The 19,205-nt window shown below is 48.1% G+C and overlaps 1 protein-coding gene across 40 annotated transcripts in view; it reads right to left on the bottom strand.

Annotated features, from left to right (window-relative positions):
• Positions 1-19,205, bottom strand: part of LOC128874271 (MAP7 domain-containing protein 1) — a 166,231-nt gene that overhangs the window by 42,781 nt on the left and 104,245 nt on the right. For 5 of the 40 annotated variants that reach the window (XM_054118821.1, XM_054118822.1, XM_054118823.1 and 2 more), the window contains exons 1-3: positions 11,525-11,672; positions 5,983-6,461; positions 5,172-5,440 (exon numbers count right to left, since the gene is read on the bottom strand). The exons of 27 other annotated variants lie outside the window; for them this stretch is intronic. In XM_054118821.1, coding sequence (XP_053974796.1) covers positions 5,172-5,440; positions 5,983-6,245 — 532 coding nt within the window. In that variant the 5' untranslated portion in view covers positions 6,246-6,461; positions 11,525-11,672. Of the gene's footprint in view, positions 1-5,171; positions 5,441-5,982; positions 6,462-11,524; positions 11,675-19,205 lie in introns of those variants that run through there. 8 more of the 40 variants (XM_054118825.1, XM_054118832.1, XM_054118830.1 and 5 more) reach the window with 4 other exon arrangements.

Below are 19,205 nucleotides of genomic sequence, written 5' to 3'. Positions count from 1 at the left end.
AGTGGTACGATTAGGAAGACGATTCGACTGTTACAATCTTATTTAACATGTCGAGTACTAGGTAGATAGATAGAAGATTTGTATAGTACTTCAAAGGCGAATGAAGTACTCGATGCTATCCACGTTCACTAAGCCACGGAGTAACGGAGTGCTCGACTAGAAACCTACACAGCCTGCCAAAAAATGCTCAAACGAGGACAAAAAGAAAACGAGCTCGTCAAAATATTCGATAAATATTCAGTAGATGCATTATGCGCATTTGCATTCCAAAGACAAAGCGATCGAGGGCTCCGTCGGTCCTTGTTTCCTCGGCCGTACAAACAAGATCCCTACGACTTGGACGAGCTTTCAATGGCCGTTGCCAGGCATAGTAGGTAGCATTAGGGTTTTAACACACTTCCGCGTCGCGGGATTATGATGAATCAACGATCGATACCAGAGCGGAAGCGGGTTCGTTAAACAACGCTAATCGTAGGAAGCGGTTGTATGCCGCATTGCGAGACCGCATTACCGAGCCCACCGACATGGGAACGCCCATAATTCATGTAGGCTTCTATAACTTCTATCCAACGTAGGTTGCACAGAGCGTGTGATGCTCGTATCGAGTACAGTAGCCAACCGTAACCATCTTTCGCAGACACGCCAAACTCACTTTTCCCTGTGAACCACTTTACGCCGTGCCTCTATGTCACGAGTGTACGTGTAATTAATATCGATAAGCTATCAATTTCTGCCAAACTGCATCCCCAAAAGAACCCTGGAGGTAATTCAAGAAACTCAGTTTCATGAAAATCAGGGTGTTATGGTTGAGGAATAAGATTTTCAAACTCGATTTTCTCGAAAACTAAGCTTTAAATGAAAACATGTTATTCCATATTTTGCTCTTATTTTTTCGTAAAGAACCACCTTGTGCTCGCTTGTACATGTCGTTCGTCCGCACTCTGTATATTCTAGGAGCTGTGCATCCGAGGTGTGCACGATACACCTCTTTGGGCTGCATTGTCCCCGCGCACGCTGGGCGGCCATGCTCTCGAAACAATTACGCTGATCAACACAGCAAGCATCGGTCTTCGAAGCCAGCTTTGTCGTGGTCTCGCACAGAAGCTGATTCCATCAGCGACCATCTTATCCCCCGTGTAATCCCGCCGAGATTATGTATCAAAGTCGGGACACGGATTCTAGGGCTTGCCAGTGATACACTGGAAGGTCTTCCTCCCGTGCGTGCCTCGCGGCCAACGATACGCTGACAAGAAAATTTAACGAGTTGAATGCTCCTCGAAAGAGGATTCATTTTTAAAACGGCATTCATCCGTCGGAAAAGTTGGTAGTAGGAAATGAAAGACGAATTGTTCGACGCTTTTGAAGCGTACCACGTATGGTCGAAACCCACCCAAACTTTATAGGGTAATTTCATCGCTTAAACTTGGTACCGTGCTGCGCTTCGGTAACAGGCTTTCGTACTTAATGTATTGTTTAAGGGGTTTGTCTACTCTGGAGGTAAACTCCGCTATTGTTATTTGGATGACGTGTTTTAGATTTTGTTCGCCTCCTATCGAACAACGTGTCCAGGAAGTCAATGAAAACAATTCTGGTACGAGGGATTTAAGATCTCTGTCCCGAAAAAGACCATAGCATCGAAATCAAATGTTTTTAAATACTTGCAACTTAATATACAGAAATATTGTCCCGGTGCCAAGAGTTCTCCAGAATCGAACTGGAAGATTCCACGTTTCAACGCTCTTAAAAAATGTTTCATCGGGAAACCAGAATATAATCGCGATGCATCGCGATAGCGGAGCAATTGTGTACTTGTAGAGTGTAAATATTCCAGCGAACGTTGCCGGTGACTCCTATGATCCCGTTTCACATCAGAGCAATCACAGACCGATTTCATCGCACCTTAAGCGCCCCATGGTCCACACTGCTATTGATCTCCCTCGCAACGCGCGTATCGCTAGCTTCCGCATAATCCTCGTCGAGATTACGAGCCAAAATCGATATACCCTGCGAATGCCAGGCGTTGATAAAAATTGTTTGTCGTCCGTGAATTCCTCGCTCATATAAATACCCCTGATGTCGCTTTGTATTTCGAAAATTTCACTGCGCGATGAAAACACGGCGTTTTTTCACACGTCAAGATTCACGCTGTTCAATTTTAGTTTAATTGATTTTGTTAGGCGAAATCGAGATACTACGAGAATCGAGAAGCTGCAGAAGTTCGTTTATTCTATTCTGAATATAACTGAAAAATGGATCGTGCCTTAAGATCGATATGTACATCCAATCTAGTCATTGAAATTTGATAGGCGACAGGACCACGAAAAAATATTACGCTCAAAAAGTATACAAGAGCTTTTCCTCGTTTTTCCTAATAATTCGATCGACCGTGTATCAAGGTCTATCGTATATCCTCCACGACCACCCAGTTGCGGATCTATCCTGCTGTTTCCCCCGAAACTTTTGTACGTCTCATCCAACGGAACAAATCATTTTCGGTGTGATGTCTGGCTCGATCAGACCAGATAGAAGTGGAATTGAACCGCGCGGTACAGCCTGCGACGTTCCACTGACGCGCCGCGAAACGTCAGCCATGCCATCGGTACCTGTTTGGCCCAATTTTACGGGAATAACCGAGAAGTTTCGCGGCTGTTGGCAAGCAACGAACGAAACGTGAAGTTTTCGATGCTCCTTTCGCTTTGGTCGATCCGAATTATTCGGTCGCTGAACGAAACTCGAAATGAACGATCAGAAATAAATGATCAAAGACTGCCGCTTCGAGTACACAACTGCTCGATTCTAGGTCTTGCGGTAAAGTTGATCGCGGAAAGACGATCCATTCAATTTATTCCTTTGCTGTGCGTGCAATCCCGAGATCGCGTCGCATTGTTTAACCCGGAGCTCGGAAAATTCCATAAAAAATGATGCGGCTGAATAATGAGCAAGTCAACCTTGAAATTTATATACTCCCGATGGCTTTGTGTACGATGTGTGTACGAAACGACGTGCACGTTGTGCCAACCGATGCGGCACACATACGAATGACAAATTGCTTGCATCGCATCGTACGAAACTGCATTCCAAGCGCAGTTTGTTATCGCGTGTTTCTTCGGTTAGCAGAACATTTAGACAAACAACGCTTGTCAGAAGCTCGCTCTGCATTGACTACAAGTTCGCGTAAACATTCGAGACGACTAATTCTCCGTTGCGTGAACTTAATTTTGTCTACAATTCCAGTTCCCTCGAAGCATTTCTCTGGGGAAACACAGATCAAGATTCGAGACGCTAATTCGCAGCGAATCGGAGCGCGTGCAGATCGAGGGGCCGCAAACCATTGAAAAACTCGAGTAGGTCGATAATGGATTCACTCGTGGTTGCGTGGGCTTTGAGCAGTCCACGGCACTTTCGTCGAACGGAGTTCTTCGCCTTTACTTCGGCGAACGGGGCAAATTCTCGAAGCGAGAGCCGCCAACAGTTCCTCCTCTTGGAAAGGGAGGAAAAAGGGAGGAAAGTCGTTGGAAGTCCAACAAAGAAGGTGACGGAGAAAAGGAACTTTCGGATCGCTCGCCGTCGCGGTAAATCGCCCCTGTTCTTTCGCAAACGAATCCTTCCAAAGAGACGCCAAAGGACATCTCCTTAGAGTTGATAAAAGGTTAACTGTCCGTGATCCACCTCGGTTAAACCCCCTCGCCAACAACTCCTCGAAAGTGTCTCGAACGAAATTATTTGCGATACAATTTGTAAGAAAGTAAAGAGTGTTCCTTTGCTTTCCACTGTGCAACAAAGTACGAAAAGTAAGCGACCGGGACTACCTAAACGCATCAGGGGTCTAAGAAGCGTGTCTATATTCGAGTAAGAAAAGTAGAAGTCGTAACGTTTCCTTAAGAGAATCAAACAAATGCGTTTCAGTCTATCAAATCGTATTCCAAGAACTTGGTAAATCCTCCTCCCAAGAGATAAAGATTTCTCCGGCGAATATCGTTAGATTATATACCGTGATAGGTTGAAAGGATCCTACGCCCTTCTCCAAACGGAAGGATCGGTGTCGGCGTAGCATCCTGAAAGCTTTCATCCTATCTGGAGTTTGTCTCGCAGCTCGGTCCGCCGAAAATTGCGTTAATGGAGTAAAAGCCTGTGGATGTTCGACCGTGTTATAGTACTTCGAAACCGAGGAAAACTCCGGGAACGTAGGCAAACTCCGCGAATTCGTGGCACTCCGGAATTGCTGGCTGGTTTTTCGCGCCACGGTCGAGTGTATGAGAAAGACAAACAGTCTGTTCGTAGAAGCTACGAAATTTTTGCCAGCGCCCGATCCAACCGAGGCTAGCTGGTTTATCGAACTGTTCGATGAGCTTTTAAAGACATTTTGGACGCGCACACAGTTACAAGGTGAATCGCTGTTTTCCAACTTATTAAAAATCTTCCATCGCTTCTAATAAATTCATTTTATTCTGGTCTTTGCTGCGAGAACCAAATAATGGTTTTTTTTTCGCTAGGACACCAGCGACAGTAGACTATGAAGATTTGATGTAATTACTCGATGACGAACAACATTTCATTTAATTACTCACGGTAAACGCGTGCACGGTAGCTTTCGCTATGACACGGAAGTGTATAAAACACGCCCGCTCGTTCGCCAAATTTCAAAATTAACTTACGCGTTGGTGTACTGTAATTTCCCACGAACCACCCATTACCAATCGCCGTTTCGCGGGAAACTCGATTTTCCTTTATTAATTGTGACACCGGCTACAAACACAAAGGCACTTAACGTCGTCGACGGGTCACATTAATTGTTTGCAGTACCTCGAGAAAATTAATTTTGCTGTTCTAAAATAGTGTCGTTACTATCGTCGACATATTTGTTCGGTCAACTTTGGTCGACTGTCCGATGTATACAAGAATCGCCAGCTAAATTATTCCTCAGCTTTTGATCCCTTCTGCTTTTCGGTATTCTTTTTACTTTCGTTTCGTGTCCTTTGATCCTTCGACTTCGGGTTACAATCTTCAACTGACACGTTTTGTGTGAAATATTCCATCGAGCCTCGGGCCCACGAGTAAATAAATAACCCGCACGCGCTATTGTTAGCACATACCACGCAAAAATTGACCGAAATTAATAGAATTAATAACCTAGTGTGTACTCGCTGCTAAAAGTAGTGGAATGAATGTACCTTCGTCGCCAGAAGTTGAGGAGTTGTCCTCTGGTTCGGGCGACGATCCTGGGGACCCAGGAGATTGTCTACCGAACCTCGAGTCTGGCCGGCCATACTCGAATCCAGCGGTTGCTCCCGATCCTCTGTTGTCTTCGAACTGTCGTCCTTTGTCGGGGGACAGGGATCGTCGGTCCCTCGAGTCGACCGGGAACGAACCACGCTCCGAGTCCTTTGCCGCGAAGGAGTTCGTACCTTCGCTGAAACTGGTGGGCATTGCCGTGCACTTCCTGGGGATTCCGTGACGGGAATACGTTTACAAGACGGTCGTTACAGAGCCAATTCGATCGTTGATGGGGTTCGATTCGACGGAAACGCGATAGGGCCGCGCGGAAATCGTAGCTCGAGGTGATAAAGAACGATCGAATCACTCTGTCAAGCGATGACGTCTTATCATTTGATCTCGACGCGCATTTGCTTGGTTCCGCATCGTACAGGTGAACCGGCATGATTTACAGGAAGCGGTAAATTCAACGTTATCGCCGAGTCCACGGAACGACTCCAATACTCGGAGGAAAGTAGATAAGGATCGCGCTTGATACGGCGACAGCCGACAAATGCGTGCGCTGTTGACTGTCCTCGATGACGCGATTGGATTAATCTCCGAGCATTTCGATGACAAATTCAAGCGCGCGAAGTGGTTCAAGAGTCTGGAAGAAGTCGTAACTCTTTCCTCGGGGACAGGGAATCGAAACGAGAAAAGGTTGAATTTGACAGCATTCGAGACGCGGAAGGTCGCAAACCGTCGAGATCAAAGCGAGGAAGCACACACCGTCGAGACGACCGATTGTCAAAGAATATCGTCGTTCCTGACGACGACTGCTGGGGCGATCGTCTTCCTCCGGCGCCTGAATCTCTGACCTCGTGGCAGGCGTCACGGACATTTGCCAAGTCAATGTTGGCAGTAGTCTTTGCTTCCTTGGCGGGAGATGGCGGCGGAGAGGTTGGTGGTGATGGTGATGGACTTCCTGCACGACCAGAACTGTAGCCCACGGCTGCCTTCCGCAAAGTCTCCCTGCACAGCTCGGAGAACATGCTGCCTCCCCCATGGCCGTGGCCCTTGCGGACCACCCCCGTTCCTCTTTCTCTTTGTTTCCTCGATCACTGACCCCCGATCGCGCTCGAACCTCTCTAACACACTCTAGACACTCCCGCGCGACTCAGTCATCCTCTCTTCGTCGGGAACCCGTAACATGCGGTCCCACACCGTCACCGGAAGTCGTCCGACACTACATCGTTTCTCGCCTAGAGCTGACGTTTCGAGGATTAATCGGATATTCGGGAACGGTGCAGAGGATTTCGTTAGGGGAAAGGTATCCTCGAGCGACCTTTAGCGATCCCGACGAGCTCTTTTCGAGACCCTCGGACGATACAGTGCTCCTTGACCCCGATTCCGAGAACACAACTCGTGCACCGTCGCAGCTTACGCGAAAACAAAGGACTGAACCAATATCTCAGTTGGGTAGGAACAACTTTAAAGGTTATTCAGTGTTGCAACGTTCGTACATCTTTTATCGAAAGCAAATCCGTTTTGGATGTGGGCTGTACTCGTGCAGAAGAACGCAGCCTAACGGAGCGGAGTCCGGAACCTGCGCGAAGTTACTGCTCGATAAAAAGTTTACAGACGAGACGTTCGCCTCTGATTTACTTCCTCGGGGCCACGAATTCCCCAGGCGAACGCCCCGGGCACGTAAACACGTTTACGCGAATCCAGGATAAGCGGGGAGTCGATCGGGAAGACCGACTTCGGCTTGTTTCCATAAAGCACTGCGAGAGACAGGAGGGTCGAGGAGCTCGCAACACGGACAGGACGGAACCGATACGGACCGTGAACGGTGTTAGTTACCGGGAAGGACTAGGAAGCGTTTCGTAGGCCGTGGTAAAAACGTCTGGACGGTTGCCAGCCGTTTGAAAATTTACAGCCAAGCCCCGTTGCTTCGCGACAGCCCAGACAACGCGAACTGTCGCGAGCCTACGGTAGGACACCCCGTGCACGGAAGTCCTAGCGACTCGTGCGCATTACGCTGGAAGTAATTTCACACGCGGCGCTATTCGTACGAAGCTTCGAAATTTACCCAATTTATTTCCGTTCCCAAATGCAAACACAATTTTAAACGACAATCCAAAGCGGCTTAAGGGTTCGTCATTTTTTTTCACATCGAATTAACACAGATGGAACAAACCAACGCGTACAAATCGTAACCATTTAGTATTTAGAAACGAATTGTGTCGATAATAAAAAGAGACGTGGCTTCGATACAGGATTGAATGCACTCTACCGTTGGTAGTTCGACAATCCGCAAAAAGCGTACACTTTGTATACTAAAATCGGATAACATTTCTTCCAATGGAAACACTCGGCGCTGTACGCGGTTATCCGACGATTACGACGAAATATGGAGGTACTATTCGCTCCGACGCATTGGATTGCGCTTAAATACCCAGGATCTATGTCCGAACGCGTCTGGTAACCCGTCACTCTGCACATGAATTTCGTTCTATGACGGTATAAACAGAAACACGCTGAATGGAACTACCGTTTGCCGAAGCATAAGACGCTCTATGATGGATAGACGGTGCCCGTCGTTCTTCAATGGAAACGGCTGTCGCGCAACTTGGAAGCGCTCAAAGTGGAAAATAAATGATACCAATATTATGCTCCTAGCTACACCTGGAACTGTTCACGCGACCTGGATATAGAAAGAGCCTGGCGAACTCTAGCTAACCGACACCCAGTGGGGGACTAACTATAGAAGACAGCTTGGAAACAGACACCCTGGCAAATTCTATTCGCGGTGCAAACTGTGGAAATGATTCGTCGATGAGAACAGAAACGACCACGATCGTTGGAATGCAGCTGCGACGTGTGACGATAATCGAAGCCCGCGGAGGAAGAGATGTCTGCGTCGATGTGCCATTTGCCCGGAAATTCTCGAGACAATTGTCGGTTTAACCCGTCCCACCTGTGCCGTGGACAATACCCGTTCGATCGCTAAGTCTCGGTTCGCTCGAATGACCGAAATATTAATCCGTTTATCAAGATGTCAATTGGCTAGAAATTCTCACGACCAGATTCGTTCGAGGGTGTCACGAAAACTCTTCCATGCGGAGAGCAGTTCCCAAGACACGGGAAATTTCACGCCACGTGGTCTCAGCATCGAGGAATCGGCACGAATTCCTGCGGCACGAGCGATTCCAAAGCGACTGGACTCGAAACAACGCTCGCTCGACCGTCGTTTCACGCTCGACAATCGAGGGAAAAAGCGTTGCCGATGGCTGTGTTGGCTTTGGTCAGGGGACTCGTTCGCGCGTGAAACGACCATCGGATTATCACGTTTTGACGCGGATGCGCTTAACTAGGATAACGATGGATCCCCGACCGGCTCGAGCTTGGCACGCTCGCGTACAGCTCCCGAGGATGTCCAGGTTGAGGTTGGTCCGGTAACCTTCGCGACCCTAATGGAAATCCCCAATTCGGCTCAAGTGCAGCGTGTCGCTGACGTCGATGACACGAGTACTGTTGCCAACCGCTGCGAACCGTTTGGAAAGAGCTAGAGGCCAGGGGAAACGGTCTAACCGCAAATGTCAACGCTTTGCGCTTTGGCGAGCTAACGAGAAAATTCTCCACCGAGCGTTTTCGCCTCGTCGTCGTCGAATGGGTTCGTTTTCGAACGTGGCGGTGTTCGATCGAGAATCGAGGATCGAGCAAGCACGACGGATAACGTTTTAAGGCTTTAAAGCTGCTGGTATAGTGCAAGGATGAGACTACGGGACCCAAGGGGATCCGGACCGCTATCCGAATTGTTCATACCTCGGGCACCTCTCGGGTCTCGTTGCTTTATCCGTGTACTACGCGACCAAGGCTACTTAACCGCGTAGCTCAGTGTTTCGGTTGGCTGGGACAAGGATGATTAATTTATAATCGCGTGTAGAACGAACTAGAGAGGCGTCTACTCTTTCATACCTCCGTTAACAAAATGGCAAGACTGTGACGCCATTCAGCTGCACCTGTTCGAGCTTCGTCCAGCCACCGAGAAGATCGAGCCGAGACAAGATCAATCTTTTCGCATGGACTGACGTCAGAGAGACGTCAGAAGGTTTCACAAAAATTTCTTTACGTATCGGAAGCTGGCACGAATTAAGAGTCGAGGAAACGAGCGCACAGAGGCGTCTACGATTCGATTCACCGAAGGTTGCGAATTCACGCGTTCGGTTAGAAACAGGCTCATCGACGACAAGCCGTCCTTGCGAGCCAGCAAACGAATCATCGAGCTTCCATCAGCCTTAGAAATGGCTCACAATGGTTCTTCTGACGTCTGACGTTTATAGCAGTATTCCCGCTCTCCGGGCGCACGCGAAGCGTGTAATGCATTCGATTATCATATAAGGCGCTTTGTTTTTTCGTGTCGGAAAGCCTCGAGTTATTCACTCTAGTTCCATGGACTTAATCACTCGTCGCTTAACGTTAATATCAGTTGACTCGTGAATATTCGTTCCGCGATAAAGGGTCAAGAAAATTCCCCGCTCGAACACCAGGTCTTCGTTGTTTCCGCGTTGCAGACACGCGATCGCTTTCCGACCACAACTATGGCAACGATTAACAGGCGATGTGGCACGATAATTATCCACCAGCAAAACCAATCGCCTCTCTAATGGCAGAAACGCTATTCGCTGGCAACGGTGGAAAACACATGGACGGCTAGTTTCGCGGTCAAAGCAATTTGGGTGCACGTGGAAAGCGGTGAATCGCGCGGACGTCTGTAAAAGTGAAACACTCATAGCCCCGGAACGTCACCGCAGCCAGATCCCACAAGCCCCAGCTAATTTAGTGCCCTCTATTATTTGGCGAGCACCGTGAGAATCGCCGCTCCCCGCTTAATAGCGGTGCTTATGTGCGCCAAGGATAAATCAACCTGTCTTAGGACGCGCAAATGTGTAATTTCGCCCGAGTATTAATTACATTAAATGCCATTTTTTTTCTCCTATCTTTGAGGGAAACGGTTGCAAAGTAGGAACAACCGAGGCGAGGAAACTTCACCGCGCGAACGTTAATTGCCAGCTGGCGCCGTCAATGATCAGCCCTTCGAACGAGGTGAAGATAAATGGCACATCGTCCAAGGCAGCGAACAGCCATACGCGGTAAAAATACTGCGAAGAGTCGATTGGCGACCATGTGATCGGAAAACCAAGTATATATTTCAGTCAGTTCTGCGAGCGCAGTTTCTGGTTGGCATTCTGGGACTCGTGGTCGCAGTCGAAGAGGAATTGTTTCAGAGCCCAAGAGACCATGAAAGACGAGAGGTCGTTACTTCAACCGACGAAGAGGATCCTCCGGAGCTACGCTAAAAACTTTTGATCATTTTTGTAACGAGATATATCGGATGCACTCGAGACGTCTACGACCGTGCGAAGATTAACTCGTGAGTGTTTAATTCTGCAAATTATTCAAATGCTTATGAAAACTGAAAAGTAATGGTTCAGAAAGTATCAAAGATAAGGATGGAACACTCGAGCAACGTTAAAGTTGTTCGAATTTCCTCGGCTAAGCAAGGATCCGATACCAACACTCCTCGAAAGAGAAGCGCAAAAACGGCTATCGATCACTCCAGTAACGAGATATATCTCCTGAGATATACGAGACATCCTTGGACACATGAAGATTAACGTATTTTCGATCGACTTGCTAGGAAGCCGTTACCTGACGGCGATGGTCATCGACCCACGTGATAGAGAACTCATCTTTTAGGACCTACCGTTTCACACGTAACACGAACATTTCTCATCCTTGCGTTTCCTCTCCGAAATCCGAAATTCCAACCTCGAGCCAGCAGGATTTCAGAGAAATCTGCAAACATCGATCCATCGCGCAAAAAGTAACCGCGCAAAACGGACCACCGATCACCTGGCAACTGAGCCAATGACCATCGACCCACGTGATTTCCATCGACCATCGAAACTGCTTCACACGTTACCCGAACAATCCTCGTCACTGTTTTTTCCGATTGGACCCAAAAACTCTCTCGGATTATCGGGATCGTGAAGGAACCACCGAGCATCGAAAGCACGTAAGTTGTTCAAACTTTTCCCAAGCATAAGATTCATTCCCTACCGCAGAAACATTCGATACAATCACTACAGTCAGAGAGGTAGTTCCCAAACGCGTTCAAATAGAAGGAACTCGTGAACGAGACGAGAACGCAACGTCGAGGCTTCCAGGACACTCTGGACGGTCACTCGAGGAAGAACACGCGGTGTCCTTGACGAGGACCCACGAAGGATTTAAACTGAAAGACAAGGGGGTTGTGGAAGAGCACCTGGTGGACAGCGTGACAGGGTAGAGCGCGCGTCCTCCGCGTGGCGACGCGGCACGTCATCCCGACCAGCGGGCGGACAAACTCGAGCATAGAGAGGGTGAACACGCGCGAACCGGATCACCTGTACACCGCACGGTCTTCAGCCGAGAACTGAGCCCGCGAGGGAGGGAGCAAGAGAGGGAGAACCGTAGACGAAGCGCATAGGAAAGAGAAAGAGAGCAGGACTCGGCGCATCGCGTCGAGTCGAGTCGAAGCAACCCCTATCTGAAAACTCGCGGTGGTGGAAGACCAGCCTGGAAGGGGATGGACGGAGTCCAACGGCGAGGGACCGATGCGCGGTGCTCGGATAATACATGGACGCTATTTTATTCGAATAACAAATAACGAATAAAACCGACTCAAGATAGTTGACACGGTCGTCGAACATCCTTCGCTTAAGAGGACATGATTCGAGCAGAGGCATGTTTACTACTAGTCATTTATTCGAATTTTTTTTATATTTATTCGCGAAAGGATCAATGATCCCTTATGTTTGCACTATCCAGTTCGATCTAATTTGTTTAGTTAACCGTTTGTTTGCTCAGCCTTAAATATTCCACTGTACCTTTATTCAAGGAGTAACGAAAGATAGTAAATTCGTTATTCGTTATTCGAAATGTTTATTTAGATAGAAATTTCGCTCGACTTTGGATATGCGCGCAGCCGTGGGAGGGAATCGGAGGGATGCGGCGTAGCTCGAGCGCGGAAGGGAGGCTCTGCTGTCGGCGAACGCCAACCCCTCGCCCTTTGCCTCCGGCACACCGACGCCTCCAACCCTCTCCTCGTAGTGGCGCTGCTGTTGTATCGATCAGCCGTGCGCCGCCACCTCCGACACTCCCGAAACGGTCAACCCTCCACCTCTGCCACCATCCTCTTTCACCCTCTGTTCTCCTACTGCGCGTGTAGCGCGTGGTAAACTCCCTAGGTATACAAATCTACCGACATACATTATGACTGCGTGGTAGAGAGAGTTGGACTCATAGTTTTTAGATCGAGAAATGCTGACAAACTTTTAATGTATATTCTAATGGAAAACTGTTAAGTATGGCGTGCAATTACCAAAGGATCGAAGCGTTACAGCTCTGTTCGTACAAACTTCAAATTCCAGTGGACACCACTACATGATTTAGGGCTTATACGTCCTGTAAAATTTTTACGAAACCTCGCTCGCTTTGGGGCGGTTAATGTGACGCAACCCCTCAAGCTGGATCCAAAATGGATTCCAGTACTCGGCACTTTGTATATCTAGGGACTTTAGCTGGCGGCTGTGCCCACTGCCACCCACGTTCAGTCGCGCGCAACACCTAATTTCGTCGTTGATCTTCCCATCGTCCAGCTGACTCGTCTCTTTCTCCCTTTTCCCTTAGTACACCCTCTCCGTCGAGCCTCGAACTCGCTCCGTCACAGCCGTAACGTTGATTTATTACATTCCACGTTTCGTCCTCCGTTCGTTGGACCTCTCTTTCCCTCCGAACGTGGCGCGTATCGTGGACACCCCACCGTGGTCGAATGTTTTCGCGTTGCGGGGGTGGTCCTGGCGCTGGTGACCTTGAGCCATCGAGCAGAGGATCGCGCTGTCTCGGTTCGACGAACTAGAATAACGTTCTTGGGGTTGTTACTCTACCGGGAGAGCTTGAAGGATAGGTTTGCGAAATTTGATCGCTATTATCTCTTTGGATGACTCGATTTTGCATCGGAATATCCCGTTTCGCGTAACGGGACTGATATTGGACACCATCGCTCCTTTAATAAGGGAACAGTAATTGCGTCAGCATAGACGAATAAGAAATTGAGACAAGTTTTTAACTTTGGAGCAACTCGTTGGCTCCTCGAATTCCCTCCGGTTGCAAGAACAACCCTCGAGACGGTGAGAGGCATAGGGTGACCTTGACGAAGCCGGAGGGATGGAGGAGGAATTCGGGAGGATCGCGGGAACCTTTTCACTATGTTGAAAAGGAGAGTCGGAGAGGCAGGCGGTGTGTTTCACGCAACCTCTCCGTCTCTCGCCCTACCTCTTTCCTTGCTAACGCCTCTACTATGTTCTCCAGGATCGATAACCTTGAAGACGATGTAGAATTCGCTCGACTCTCCTGACAGATTGCAATCGTGCGGATTTAAAGACGGGTACAAAGGTATCAGTTTTCGGAGTGCCTCGTTACTATAATTGCTAACGATGCGACAGACGACAAACGTCGAAGACTTACCGCTCGGGGAGGAGACAGATTTTTGTACCTTGATAGGGGATTGTGTACGCGATTCGCGTCGTATCGGAGGGAGGAAAAACGATCAATCCGCGAGTAAGAGGAGTATGGTATGGTCTGCAAGCGAAATGCGTATAACCTTGTCTCGCAAGGAAATTTCAACGATTGATACGCTCCAACAAATTTAAACTTTTGCGGAAGTAAAAGACATCCCATCGAAGAAATTCTGATTGGCCGGATGTCAAACGCCATGGATCGTTCGAGTTCGGGTGCGATGGGTAAAAAATAATGCTCCGAGAAAGATGCGCTCGCGAGGATAATGAAACAGGGGCTGGGATTCCAATAAAAACGTCGATAACCTAGGCACGGATATATATTCTTTTTTGGAGGGTGGAAAGTTTCAATTCCCTGGCCACCGTTTCGACGATATCTGTCCATTCGATCGAGGAACTCAACCAGCCTCACGATGAGCCGCGATTAAGTTGAATTTCGGTGGTACCTCTGCGCAATCACCGAGCCTTCGATATTCTGGAACCGATACCGCTTGTTAGGATGCATTCAACAGTGGCGCATCATCGGAGCCACAGTCATGGTCCGAGTATCTAAGTGAGAAATCACTCCAAACGAACGTCAGAAATGGAAAAACATTGCAACTCATTTTTAGAAAACGAAAAGATAGAAATAGTTCCTTCTCGAACTCAAGATTCCATTTCCTGTTACTGTACCACGATCCGATAGCATTCCTTAAGCTCCAACGCGTGATGCTACAACTTCCATTTCGGTTGAAGTCGACTACGTTCGTTTTTCTCGTTACGCTTCGATTGCTCGATAAGGAGATAGAAGCAGAATCGAATAATCCACGTTAGAGCAATGAATCCGAAAGAATGCGTAACGGAGCAATTTTCCTACTCTTTTACGCGCAATCGAATCGTCGTGAAATCGCATATCTGGACCGACGCGAACGTCCGTCGATACCACGGCGCGTCTCTTGGACTCATCTGCATTGCTCTCGTGAGTGACATGACTGGAATCCGCATACGTGTCCCCGGAATTCCGGGCGTGTCTACCGAGAGAGGCTCTCGGCTACGTCCATCTCGAGAAACCTGGAGTAATCGGAGTCCAGCGGCAGGCGAGGTTCTCAACCCGAGGAATATTTACCGAAGCCATTTAACCGTCTCCTTTTCTTGTTTCGTCCCCTCGTGGAATTTCCTAGGGTGAGTTACTTTCCGCGATTTTACAGCCTCGAGCTCTCCAAGGAAACGTCGCGCTTAAGGAAACGCAGCACCACGAACATCCTTACCCGGAAATAATTAGTTCCATCTCCTTCCGTCTAAATATTTGCAAGCAAACGTTCCCCCGATAGAGCTACTTCAATTTTCATTCCGACGTTGATCCTTTCGTAGCGCACGACCAGCTGGAAAGCGCGAAATAGCAGACTGGATTCCATCGAGTTGATTGCAATTGGTCCTCGAGTCTAGCGAATTATTTTTCTATCAGGAACAAAATGATGCGAGCATGAAAATAATTTTGGCGGTCGAAAATTTCAGCGTCTTTAAGAACCAAGTTTTAATGATTCAAAAAACCGAAGCAGTAATTTCTTGCGCGTAGCGAACTGCACCCAGTTGCACTGCTTCGCTACCATCGATTTTCCATTTCCTTCGAGTAGGCCGTCACTCTCTAATCCCTCTATTTAAGGCTTACGCGTTGCAACGCGTTATCTTCCGTGGTTAATCGATGCTCTATGGACTCGGTCAATTTATAGTCGAATTCGGTGCTAATGTCTGCGACGATCACGCAATCCGTGTACGTCCACGAGGTGAACAAACCGATAAACATTTATCGTTCCTTTTTCAGAGGGAACAAAGCAACCGATACAGAAATCGAATTGTAACATCTCTGTTCACTTTTCTGTGTTATTCGATGATTTTCATTGAATAAAAAGTGTCGTCCATCTTTGCTCCCTGTCCTCGTTACCTCACGGCGCATTCAACTTTTATGGAACCACAGCCCCCATATTTGTCGCGCTTACGTTACCAGCAGCTCTCGTCGACAAGCTTTCGCTGCCTTTATGGAGTTTTTTCCAATCGTCTGGGACCGTGCCGCGACTATTAGCCGCGCGCGTATTGGCGCCCACGTTTCATTTCAATGGCATCCAACCGCGAGTCGAGTGTCTTCCGTATCCGTTCTCAATGGAAGCCCCTGATCCGCTTTTCAGGTCTCGTTTGTCGACGTCGGCGTCTAAAGACCGGCGAATAGCATTACGGCAGACGGCGTTGCGCTTTTCCTGTTTCGACATCCACCCAAGTCGACGCGAACGTGGAAATGCTTCTGTGCTCTGGCAGACATCAGGCGTTCGCTCGATCGCACTGTCGAGTTTTTCATGTTTATTCATCTCGATCTCCCTAGATCACGATTCCCTGCGTCGACAGTGTTCCCTATCGCTTGCAACGTCTCTGCGACTCTATCACTCCAAATCTTGAAATTAGAATTGAAAACTTCCCCTTGCACATGAATCCCCTTTAACGTAGAGGCACGACTATGGTCCCCGACTCTCTGTTGAAGTATAGAACATCGATCCTGCTCGCTACCGCGATATAGCACCGGTATAGCTAGCACAATGTAGCACTAACTCTTGCCCAGCTACTCGTACAACGTGCTCAACTGTCGCTAAGACTCTAGCCATGCGAAGGACGTATTCAGAAGTCAGTTAGAACACATACGGAATATTAGAGTGACTGTGGCATGCGTATAAAGCAGCGCGATGAATACTTGAAATCTGAGAGTTACGCAAGGATATAACGAATGGCACCGCGTTTTCATGGCGCTATACATCACGTTGTTAAAAACGCAACGTGAATTTCAACCAGGTTGTTGAAAGTTACATGCGTGGTACATTATTCGGAATGCTGCTTATCGATAGATTCGATAGAAAATCAAACTGAAGCACTCTTTCTGTCATCGAAACCTAATCCATTGTGAACTATTTTCTTCGCAATCCACCCTTGATTCGCCAATTTGCCCATGCGAGTGCCAAGATGGAATCGAACAAAGTGCTCCGTTCGCGACCACGTGTCCCAAACATGTCTCTGTTCCGCACGCACGACTTGCACTCCGTTCTGAGGACCCATTACCCCGATTCGCTCCGATTTATCGTCCACGGTGCTCTGATTAGACCGGAGAAATGCATTCCCGCGGCGAACGCGGTACTTGGATCGCGGCCAGAATGATATTTCGAAGATGAACCACGTTCCTCGTGGCACGCTGCGTCCGCAGGCGCGCACCCGACGAGATAGGGAGTAAAAAGTTCTAGAGGGAATTGAAACTGCCTGGTACGTGACTCTCGGGAGCAGTGTCCCTGGCTCGAGTACACGAGGAACGAACGATTCGTTGTCCCGACCAAAAAACACCGTACACAATTTTTCCCGAGCAGACTCGACGATTTTCTTCTACGCGTGCTTGAGTAAATTATCGAGAAAATGAAAATTGCATGCTCGCGATCAACGATACGATTAATCGGCTGTTCGCTGTAGCGATACTACCCCCGCGCGACATTTCGAAAGGCTACCGCGTCTTTTACGCGGCATTCTTATAAATAACTCTCGCAGGGGTAGGTTTCGGACAATTTTAGAACGAACTCCGTCCTTTACAATACGCTGCACTAATTGCAGTTTTACTACTCTTGTTTTCTACCTTCGATATTTTCTTTCTATTCTATTCCCCGTATTTTAATACTTTAAAAGAGTGGTTCGTTGGAGACGTGTGTTAATCGAGGAGTTTCCTTTCAAAACGAAAGAATTTTTTAAATACTATGTATATTTGTAAATGAATTCCAAGGGAGCCAACGCGAGTCCAATTACTCCCTTCGTACTTATGACTTCGGGCATTGTCGCGGTAGACACTGGATAAAGAGATAAAATTGAGGGAAAAGGAGAGCAATATTGCCGGCTCACTTTCCTTCTCGTATTTCCACGGGAATAAAGATTTTCAAACGCGGCGGTTCGAATTGATACCGCGCGACGGCGATGCGAGGCAACGTTGCAACGAATCACGAGAGTGAACTGATGAAATTGACGGCAGCTGGATTTCGCCCCAGCCATAGAACGCACGGGTGCATCTCCGTGAACTCGATAAACGAATTTCAGGTGAAAGCGCCGTTCAATCGGGGTATCAGGTCTTTTTGGAAGTCGAAGGTCTGCCCGTCTATTCCCATCGATCTTCTCCCTATATTCCACGATATTAAAGGTCCAATCCTTCGCTATGGCGATGCTGCGAGCAGACGAGAGAGATCATCGATTATCGATCGCTGTTTCAAACCAGAGACACGTTTCATTCGCGTCAAGAGGAACGCTCGCTCTTGGGCCAACATTACCGCGAGACCCCTGGCTGTAACTCATTTCGGAACTCGCCAGACTTCCGATCCGCGACTGCAGTTTTCCCAAACTTTTCCCAGTTACGATTTACAGGGGTTGAACTGAAAAATTATGATACGCCACCGAGTGCTCGGAAGTAGAAATCCCTTCCCAAGCAGGGAGATGTTTCGCGTTCCCCGAAAGTCGTTTTATTGGTAGAGCAGGTATGTCTATAAAGCGAAGCAACTCGAGCCATTTTATAGAAAATTCTGGGAGATGACACTGAAAGGAATAGTCAAGCGTTCTTTCGATAAGAATTTTACATAACTCACGGAATGATAAAGGTCCTTCGTCGGTGCGTTCTTCTGAGATATGGTACTCCAATGAAACGAGAATGGAGTGCTACCGTTGCGCAAATCGAGCATGATGACGTAGGTTGTTTCCAAGAATCCCAGAACAATATATGTACTCGCGAGAGGAAAACAGAGAACCTTCCCTTTCTATAGCATTCGCACGTTCACTGGAACGCATGAAGTAGTCAGACGTGGCGCAAGTCCAACGGGTGTTCATATTCTGTAATGCAGCGTCGACTGTTTATTCCTTGTCGTGCAAATGCGTACAGTGCTTTGCTGTAACATTCCACTAGAGTACATTCTATTCCAGCTAGCCAAGACGATAGTCGTATATGCAAGTATGCATGGCGATAAAGCATTCGGTCGTAAAGATTCGAGAAAGATCCTCAGAGTAAACCCTACCCTACTCGCTATAGACTCGCGATTTTCCATGAATCCAACCCTCGCGTCGATGCTTCGAAGATCGAAATTTCGGCGAACGAAAACAAAAAGACAGGTTCTTCCGAAACTGGAAACCGCGAACGGGCAGTCGATTGGAAATGGTCCCGCGAAACGAGCAGAGTTCCGTGGAATTCGGGTTTCCACGTAGCTGGCATTAACGATCGAACGTATCGCTCGTTACCGCAGCCCCCTTATCGTTCCCGAGATTTATGTCAAGTGTATCGAAGGACTTTGGCATTTTTATTCGATCGAGATAACGTCTACGCCGCAGCTCCTTTGTTCCCCCGCATTGTGGCCG

Source organism: Hylaeus volcanicus, chromosome 3, assembly GCF_026283585.1.
Source record: "Hylaeus volcanicus isolate JK05 chromosome 3, UHH_iyHylVolc1.0_haploid, whole genome shotgun sequence".
Classification (NCBI taxonomy): domain Eukaryota; kingdom Metazoa; phylum Arthropoda; class Insecta; order Hymenoptera; family Colletidae; genus Hylaeus; species Hylaeus volcanicus.
This window is presented reverse-complemented; position numbering and strand designations above follow the sequence as displayed.